Raw genomic sequence first — 10,237 nt, forward strand, 5'->3', positions numbered from 1 at the left:
TTCATAAAATTACATGGTATAAGTGGCAGAATCAGATTTGAGACTCACTTTAAATAATTTAGTAGGTGTAAACATGGGAAATTTCTTCTGAGCAGTTTCCTCATGTTAGAAACAAGGTTGAAAATGGTTTAGAATGCAGAGATGAGAGCTTTACATGTGAAAAGAATATATGCAGCTATACAGTGACAAATAACTGAAATGTATTCACTGTACCTTATAAATTAATGTGCTGATTAACTTGGTCTCAAAAATATATCCCAGGGGAATCCAGTTCAGAAATCTGAGCAACGTTTCCAAGGTTGCATGTACAAGTGGAGCATTTTGAGAATTTTCCTAAAACACAACACACTTGTAAATAATTGCTTTTCTAGTATTGTTATTTTTAAACATGAAATTTAAAACACTTACCATTACAAACTGACACAGTTGAAATATCTGTGAGAATTCATTGCACATGCTAAAAAAAAAAACCCACAAAAATATCAGATTTAGAAGACACAGAAATAAACATCAGTTATTTATAATAATAAAAATGATTTAGGTCCAGTACAGTGGCTCAGGTCTGTAATTGCAGAACTTTGGGATGCCATGGCAGAAGGATTGCTTGAGCTCAAGAGTTTGAGACCAACCTGGGCAACCCAAGGGGAAAAAAAGATCAAAACTTCAGCAATCTGGTAATTAAGGATGTGACTATGTTCGATTTATATGCTCTCCCTCAGCAAAATTGTATCTTTTATTTAAACACATTTAAAATACCAATAACTTCATTAAAAGTTACCCAGGTGTTAAATCTACATTCACTCTAGTGATTTAATGTAGATTAAATGGTGACTGTAGATTTAATGGTGATAGATACAATCAAGCTAGTATCTTTAATTAAGATACTGAAAACTCTCCAAAATGAGACAAATGGCATTACATACAGCTAAAATCCTAAATGAGGTTATAACACCAAACTGGGAGAAAAATTTTCCCGTGTTCCTAATGACTACAACAAATGTTTAAAACTTAATGGGCCGGGCACGGTGGCTCAAGCCTGTAATCCCAGCACTTTGGGAGGCCGAGACGGGCGGATCACGAGGTCAGGAGATCGAGACCATCCTGGCTAACACGGTGAAACCCCGTCTCTACTAAAAAATACAAAAAACTAGCTGGGCGAGGTGGCGGGCGCCTGTAGTCCCAGCTACTCGGGAGGCTGAGGCAGGAGAATGGCGTAAATCCGGGAGGCGGAGCTTGCAGTGAGCTGAGATCCGGCCATTGCACTCCAGCCTGGGTGACAGAGCGAGACTCCGTCTCAAAAAAAAAAAAAAAAAAAAAAAAAAAAAACTTAATGGAAGTGTACCTATAGTTTATACTGGTTGCTTACTATTAGAGGCAAATCTAGTTTTTTGTTTTGTTTTGTTTTAAAAAGAACACTATTGTTAATAATTGGGGAAATGACAAGAAGCAGAGATAATAACTGATTTGAGGGCAGGCGCTGTGGCACCCACCTGCAGTTGCAGCTATTTGGGAGACTGAGGCAAGAAAATCACCTCAACCCAGGAGGCGGGGTTTGCGGTGAGCCAAGATTGCGCCGCTGCACTCCACCCCAGGCAACAGAGCAAGATTTGTCTCAAAACAAAATAAAATAACTAATATGTATGTTTAGGCACAAATCATTTGCTTAGAACCTATTAACTAGTTACCATACAAAACAATTCCTAAAGTGTATCTTGAATAATTCACTTTTCAACCTCCAGAGGCAAATTATTAGGCCCTGTCTAGGACTATTTCTTAATTTGTAGTTGAAAACCACTATAAGCAATTTAACATATTACTGATCACAGTTCCTTAAAATATCTACAATTTACGTCCAAATTGCTGAAAATTGTTTGAGAAATTACTTTAGACTTCTAAAACATAATTATTACTTGCCTGTCTTTTAAATGCTTAGATTTGACTTGGGTTATCTGTCCACTAGAGAAATCAAATACTTCTTCGCTCAAGAGTTTAAGAATCACCATATTATTTTGACAGAGACTTTCACTGGTCCTGCTTGCTCCAACAATATCACTGATAAAAGTTGGCCAATGTTTGGGCCATTCTTGTTTCAGTATCTAAAATAAGACACGAAATGTTAACAGCACTTCATTTCTCAAAGGCAAATAAAATAACCTTCAAAGAAACTATGTAATGGATAAAAGCAGGACTAAGGATAAACCACTTTTCATTTTCTCCTCCTTTATTAAAGGAAGAAATGTGCCACCCTCTTCCCCACACTGGGTAGAAAACAAAACACAGATAAAGTCTTTTATCTTAAATCACCCCAGGACCCTTTTCAATTATCCGAATGAAAGTTCCAATCTGTCTAATTGGTCTGTGCATTAATATCTGCCTGAGAGATATGTAGAAATTATTCTAGGAGGCCAGGTGTGGTTGCTCACGCCTGTAATCCCAGCACTTTGTGGGGAGCCAAGGTGGGCGGATCACTTGAGGCCAGGAGTTTGAGAACAGCCTGGCCAGGCAGGGCATGGTGGCCCATGCCTGTAATCCCAGCACTTTGGGAGGCTGACGTGGGAGGATCACGAGGTCAGGAGTTCAAGACCAGCCTGGCCAACATGGTGAAACCCTGTCTCTACTAAAAATACAAAAATTAGTGAGGCATGGTGATGGGCACCTGTAATCCCAGCTGCTCAGGAGACTGAGGCAGGAGAATCTCTTGAACCTGGAGGCGGAGGTTGCAGTGAGCCAAGATGAGCCAAGATCAGGCCACTGCACTCCAGCCTGGGCAATAGGGCAAGATTCTGTCTCAAAAAAAAAAAAAAAAAAAAAAAAAAAACAGAAAAAAGAAAGAAAGAAAGAAAAGAACAGCCTGGTCAACATGATGAAACCCTGACTCTACTAAAAGTACAAAAATTAGCCGGGGGTGGTGGCGCAGGTCTGTAGTCTCAGCTACTCGGGAGGCCAAGGCAGGAGCATTGCTGAACCTGGGAGGCGGAGGTTGCAGTGTACCAAGATGGCGCCACTGCACTCCAGCATGGGCGACAGAGCGACACTCCGTTTCAAAAAAGAAAAAAAGAAATTATCCTAGGAGATTCAAGGACCTAACTCATGACTGGTGGTAAAAAGTGACAGGTTGACAGTTTATTATTGGATGAAATTTGAGCCTTGAAATGTAGTAGGGTTTGGATATATGAAGTTAGAAGAAAGGAGGCACTGCAATCCAGGCCTGAAAAAACTTTTAACCAAAAGCCTCATCAACTGCATTATATTTGTATGCAAGCTGGACTCTTTATGTCACACACAAGGGATTTCCCAGATTATAAAAATACATGTTAACCTTCTTTATATTCTCTCCTCCCTCTCCCCAATCAGAGACGGGCTGACAGAAAGCTCTAAAGTTTAATAAAAGCTGGAGTTAATTACTGAATACACTAAAATTTTTAGAAACTTGGATGTTTCTAAATCTTATTTAAATAGAAATTACTGTTTTTTCCTCCCACACATACCAGAGTTCTCTGAAAAAAAAATTGTAAAAAAAAATAGAAAACAGATAAATACAAAAATTATAAATGTAGTCTACATAGATAGTTTAAAGACTAAGCATGGAAATCAATTAGAAGGACAAGGAAAGCAAAGGACTGAGAGAGAGAACGTGCAAAGGAACATGCACAGGCATATCAGAAAATTAAAAAACAATCCGACTGGGTGCTGGCTCACACCTATAATCCCAGCACTTTGGGAGGTCGAGGTGGGTGGATCACCTGAGGTCAAGAGTTTGAGACCAGCCTGGACAACATGGTGAAACCCTGTCTCTATTAAAAATACAAAAAATTAGCCAAACACGGCGGCAGGCACCTGTAATTCCAGCCACTCAGGAGGCAGAGACAGCAGTGAGCTGAGATCGTGCCACTGCACTCCAGCCTGGGCAACAGAGTGAGACAGTTTCCAAAAAAAAAAAGAAAAGAAAACAAAATAATTCAACATAAACTCCAGTCCACACTGCAGCCACATAAATGATGGCTTTAACGTTACTTGATGATTCCTGCCACAGCAAATTAACATTCAAGTACTAGACAGTAGGTCACCTAACACTGTAAGAATACTATAACTACTTCTGCAAAATATTAGTATACTTTATTTCCTAAGTAGGTCAAACATTTTGTTCAAATAATAAGCATAATTCTTCTGAGGAAAACAGTTAAGTTAAAGCTTACCTGAACAAGGATCATATTTAATTTTCCGATATACACCTTTTCTTTCTAAGGAAAAATAAAAGATTAAGTGAGAGCCTGAGGTAAGTATAATAAATAAGAATATAACCATAGACAATCCTCCTAAGAAACAAATGATTACAGTCTACTGCAAATGACTGACTGTCCATATGTGTGACTATGTGTCTTGATAGAATTAGGTTGTAGTCAAAGACTCAATATCTAAATGATTTTATGCTCTCCCGATAATTTCCAAAATAAACTCTTACCTCTACACAAGTTGGGTCAGATGACGTCTTGATAATGAGGCCAACAACGTATTTTTTTATTCCTATTAAAAAAATTGCACATAATAAAACTGTTGAGCTTTTTTGTAGCATGCAAATAAATTTTGAGAACTAATTAATGTGGGAATGGAGGGACTAAGTAAGATCAGTTAATATACTCTAATCCCATCACCAGTACTGGCATTAAAAAAAAAAATTCCGGCCAGGCGTAGTGGCTCACGCTTGTAATCTCAGCAATTCTTTGGGAGGCTGAGGTGGGTGAATCACCTGAGGTCAGGAGTTTAGGGCCAGCCTGACCAACATGGTGAAACCCTGTCTCTACTAAAAATACAAAAATTAACTGGGCGTGGTGGCGGGCACCTGTAACCCCAGCTACTCAGGAGGCTGAGGCAGGAGAATCACTTGAATCCAGGAGGCAGAGGTTGCAGTGAGCAGAGATCACGTCATTGTACTTCAACCTGGGCAACAGAGTGAGACTCGTAGAAAAAAAAAAATCCAATGAATTTAATGTGCTATTCATACTTTTAAAGATGGGATCTAGCATTGTTGCCCAGGTTGGTCTTAAACTCGTAGGCTCAAGTGATCCTCCTGCCTGGGCCTCCCTCTGTGCTGAAATTACAGGAGCAAGCCAACACGCCCAGCCTATAACAAACTGCTATTCCAGTTTCTCTCATCATAATTTGGTTTCATGTGTCTTTTTTTTGAGATGGAGTCCTGCTATGTCACCCATGCTGGAGTGCAGTGGCACAATCTTGGCTCACTGCCACCTCTGCCTCCCAGGTTCAAGTGATTCTCCTGCCTCAGGCTCCCGAGTACAGGCATCCACCACCACGCCTGACTAATTTTTGTATTCTTAGTAAGAGATAGGGTTTCACCATGTTGGCCAGGTCGATCTTGAACTCCTGACCTCAAGTGATCCGCCCTCCTCAGCCTCCCAAATTGCTGGGATTACAGGCGTGAGCTACTGCACCCGGCCCTTTCTTTCTTTTTTTGGAGACAGTCTTGCTCTGTTGCCCAGGCTGGATTAGAGGCGTGTTCCTGGCTCACTCTAACCTCCGCCTCCACCTCCTAGGTTCAAGCGATTGTCCTGCCTCAGCATCCTGAGCAGCTGGGATTACAGGCATGCATTACCACATCCAGCTACTGTTTTTTTTTTTGGAGACAGTCTCGCTCTGTCGCCCAGGCTGGAGTGCAGTGGCGAGATCTTGGCTCACTGAAAGCTCTGCCTCCTGGGTTCACGCCGCTCTCCTGCCGCAGCCTCCAGAGTAGCTGGGACTACAGGCACCTGCCACCACGCCTGGCTAATTTTTTGTATTTTTAGTAGAGATGGGGTTTCACTGTGTTAGCCAGGATGGTCTCAATCTCCTGACCTCGTGATCCCCCCGCCTTGGCCTCCCGAAGTGCTGGGATTATAGGCGTGAGCCACCGCGCCTGGCACACCCAGCTACTTTTTGTATTTTTGTAGAGACATTTTTTCACCACGTTGGCCAGGCTGGTCTGGAACTCCTGACCTCAAGTATATGCCTGCTTCAGCCTCCCAGACTGCTGGGATTACAGGTATGAGCCACCATGTCTGGCCCAAACTTCTAACCCATAAAAATTTATTGATGGCTTGGGCACAGTGGCTTACTCTTATAATCCTAGCACTTTGGGAGGATGAAGTGGGTGGATCGCTTGAGGCCTAGAGGTGGAGGCTGCAGCGAGCTGAGATTGTGCCACTGCACTCCAGCCTGGGCAACAGAGCGAGCTCTTGTCTCAAAAATCAATGTAAGTGTTATTATTTTCCACTACATATTAATTGCAACATTAAGTTCATATTAGAAATACAACATTAACTTCACACATACAATGTTTTTTTAAAAAAGAGGGAAGTTTAGGAAAAAGTTTTCATTTCAAATGCTCTTATGGATCTCTCCATAGTAAAACCTACTCTTTAAACAGTTAAGACATGATACTCATACTCATATCCTTGATTTTAATTTGCATCATGTAGAATTTGCTGAGCATCTACTATAGGTTCCATTCTCCAAAATCACAGGGTTCAAGAGTGTTGTAGAATATTAAATTCTTAGAACATTTTTAAAGGAAAAGTAGTGTGGTACACCTATACTGAAACACTAAAAGGATATGAAATAGCAACCCTAATTGAACAAATTACTATTTCCTGCTATGTAACATTAACAATTATAAATACTCCCACATCTGTTCAATTTAGGCTTTGTCACCAAATCAGTTAAATTATGAAGATTTTTTGTTTTCATAGCTTTCAGATGTTTGGAAAAGCAGTTTAAGGTTGTAGAGCTGTATGTTCCAAGCCTCATCTAACATATATATAGAACTGAGTGAAATTTTTGTTGAGAAGGAAAATACAAAATTTAGTCATTAGAATTAGCAGGAAACAGACAACTTGAAGGCAGCAAAATGCTTGTGAGATTGTGTAACTATGAGCTAATGTATTAAATTCACTTTCAAACTATGGTTCTTCACTGGCACTTAATTATATAATTTTTACTAACTATGACAAAATTAGCCATTTCTCACAATACCCCATATAAAAAATTTCTGTTAAAAGTAATGATGGAAGGCCGGGCGCGGTGGCTCAAGCCTCTAATCCCAGCACTTTGGGAGGCTGAGACGGGTAGATCACGAGGTCAGGAGATCGAGACCATCCTGGCTAACACGGTGAAACCCCGTCTCTACTAAAAAATACAAAAATCTAGCCGGGCGAGGTGGCGGGCGCCTGTAGTCCCAGCTACTCCGGAGGCTGAGGCAAGAGAATGGCATGAACCCGGGAGGCGGAGCTTGCAGTGAGCTGAGATCCGGCCACTGCACTCCAGCCCCGGCGACGGACTGAGACTCTGTCTCAAATAAAAAAATAAAATAAAATAAAAAATAAAAGTAATGATGGAAAGATTTTCCTAATTACGAAAAAATATTACTAATACAGTAAAGCAACATAATACATGTAATAGAAATCTAATGCTGTCAAGTGTCAATATGCACGGTAACATTTATGCTACAAATACATAAAATGAATAGGGAAATGGTAAATACATTTTTTACATTTTGTTTTAGAGACAGGGTCTTGCTCTGTTGTCCACACTAGAATGCAGTGGTGCTATCACAGCTGACTGCAGGCTTGAACTCCTGGGCTCAAGTCATCCTCCTGCCTCAACTAGCTGAGTAGCTGGGACCACAGGTGCTTAGCGCCATACCTGGCTAATTCTTCCTGGTCTCACTGTTGCTGGGGCTGGCCTTGAACTCCACACCTCAAGCAATCCTCCTACCTTGGCCACATTTTATGTTAGGATTACAGACCTGACTCACCATACCCGGCCTAATACTACTTTTAAAAACAAAAAGTAGGAAATCAATTTTCCTTCTAAATGAACACTAAATTATAAGAATTAACTTGGGTAATCTATGCAACATTCTTACTTTTTTTTTTGAGACGGAGTCTCCCTCTGTCATCTAGGCTGGAGTGCAGTGGCATGATCTCAGCTCACTGACACGGCCGCCTTCCGGGTTCAAGCGATTCTTCTGCTTCAGCCTCCTGAGTAGCCTGGACTACAGGTGCGTGCCACTACATCCAGCTACTTTTTTTTTATTTGTTTTTTTGGAGACAGAGCCTCACTCCGTCCCCCAGACTGGAGTGCAGTGGTGTGACCTCAGCTCACTGCAATTTCTGCCTTCCGGGTTTAAGCGATTATCCTGCCTCAGCATCCCAAAGTGCTGGGATTACAGGCGTGAGCCACTGCACCTGGCTTTTTTTGGTATTTTCAGTAGAGATGGGGTTTCACCATTTTGGCCAGTCTGTCTCGAACTCCTGACTTCAGCTGATCCACCTACCTCGGCGTCCCGAAGTGCTGGGATTACAAGCATGCACTGCGCCTGGCCAATTCTCTTATAGTAATATTTCACTTCAAACCACTTTCCATATGTACTTAATGCTCGCTACATCTAATCAATAATTCCGATAGTACTGACCCTTTTGTTCCTTATAGATTATTATCAATAAAACCCCCATGGCCAGGTACAGTGGTCCTAGAAGCTCTGATTGCCTAGTGCAAGGATTATTTGATCAAGTACCATTGTTCATTCCCCAAATCCCTTCCTCAAGGCTTGCCAAATAAATAAATAAATAAATAAAAGCAGCTCAATTAAGAATAGCACTCCAGCCGGGCGCAGTGGCTCACGCCTGTAATCCCAACACTCTGGAAGGCCTAGGCAGGCAGATCACTTGAGGTCAGGAGTTCTAGACCAGCCTGGCCAACATGGTGAAACTCTGTCTCTAATAAAAATACAACAAAATTGGCCAGCCATGGTGACACGCGCCTGTAATCCCAGCTACTCAGGAGGCTGAGACATGAGAATCGTTTGAACCCAGGAAGTGGACAATGCAGTGAGCTGAGATCGTGCCACTGCAATCAAGCCTGGGTGACAGAGCGAGACTCCGTCTCAAAAACAACAACAAAAAATTCCAATTGTAGGCCAGGAACAGTGGCTCATGCCTGTAATCCCAGCTACTTGGGAAGCTGAGGCAGGACAAACGCTTGAACCCGGGAGCTGGAGGTTACAGTGAGCCAAGATCGTGTCACTGCACTCCAGTCTGGGCGACAGAGCAAGACTCCATCTCAAAACAGAAACAAAAACAAACAAAAAACCAACCAACCAACCAATCAACCAATCCAATTGTAAACTGCACTTAAACAGCTCAGCTTGAGATTTGACAGAAAATGACCCATTACTGGTCTCTGACTTTTTGTGCTAAATAAATTAATGTGTCTCAGTTGCAAAACAGACATTTACATAACACATTTCAGTTTCTTTAAATTGGCTTTCTAAGCTCTTCCTTAAAAAGTTTGATATAAAAGGTGAAGAAGGCTGGGCGCGGTGGCTCACACCTGTAATCCCAGCACTGTGGGAGACCGAGATGGGCAGATTACCTGAGGTCAAGAGTTTGAGACCAGCCTGGCCAACATGGTGAAATCTCGTCTCTACTAGAAATACAAAAAACAAAAAAAAAAAATTAGCCGGGCGTGGTGGCACGTGCCTGTAGTCCCATCTACTTGGGGAGACTGAGGCAAGAGAATCGCTTGAACCCAAGAGGCAGAGGTTGCAGTAAGCCAAGATCGCGCCACTGTACTCCAGCTTGGGTGACAGAAGAAGACTCCATTTAAAAAAAAAAAAAAAGGAAGAAAATGATCTAAAAATCAAAAACAAGTCACGCATGATGGCTCACACCTGTAATCCTAGAGCTCTGGAAGGATGGCATGGGAGGAGGGTTTGAGGAAACGAGTTTGAGACCAGCTTGGGCAACATGGCAAGGCCCCATTTCCACAAAAAATAAAAAAATTAGCTGGGCACAGTGGTTCGTCCTATACTCCTAGCTACTTGGGCTGTGGCAGAATTCTACCCATCACCCATAGCTCAGACTGAGGTTACAATGAGCTATGATTGTGCCACTGCACTTCAGCCTGGGCAATAGAGGGGGTCTCTGTCTCTTAAAAAAAAAATCAAAACAGGCAGGCAGGCACAGTGGCTCAAGCCTGTAATCCCAGCACTTTGGGAGGCTGAGGTGGGCAGATCACAAGGCCAGGAGTTCGAGACCAGCCTGGCCAACATGGCAAAACCTCATCTCTGCTAAAAATACAAAAATTAGCTCGGCATGGTGGCTCATGCCTGCAGTCCCAGCTACTCGGGAGGCTGAGGCAGGAGAAGTGCTTAAACCTGGGGGGGGGGGGGGGGGGGGGGGGG

At 42.3% G+C, this 10,237-nt stretch overlaps 1 protein-coding gene across 1 annotated transcript in view; it reads right to left on the reverse strand.

The window, feature by feature from the left end:
• The window catches only part of XPO1 (exportin 1), a 62,728-nt gene that overhangs the window by 22,391 nt on the left and 30,100 nt on the right, over positions 1–10,237 (reverse strand). Inside the window, exons 5-9 of the mRNA XM_023228270.2 lie at positions 4,463–4,524; positions 4,197–4,241; positions 1,915–2,096; positions 409–457; positions 214–333 (exon numbers count right to left, since the gene is read on the reverse strand). Coding sequence (XP_023084038.1) covers positions 214–333; positions 409–457; positions 1,915–2,096; positions 4,197–4,241; positions 4,463–4,524 — 458 coding nt within the window. The remainder of the gene's footprint in view (positions 1–213; positions 334–408; positions 458–1,914; positions 2,097–4,196; positions 4,242–4,462; positions 4,525–10,237) is intronic.

Source organism: Piliocolobus tephrosceles, chromosome 15 (assembly GCF_002776525.5).
Source record: "Piliocolobus tephrosceles isolate RC106 chromosome 15, ASM277652v3, whole genome shotgun sequence".
Lineage (NCBI taxonomy): Eukaryota > Metazoa > Chordata > Mammalia > Primates > Cercopithecidae > Piliocolobus > Piliocolobus tephrosceles.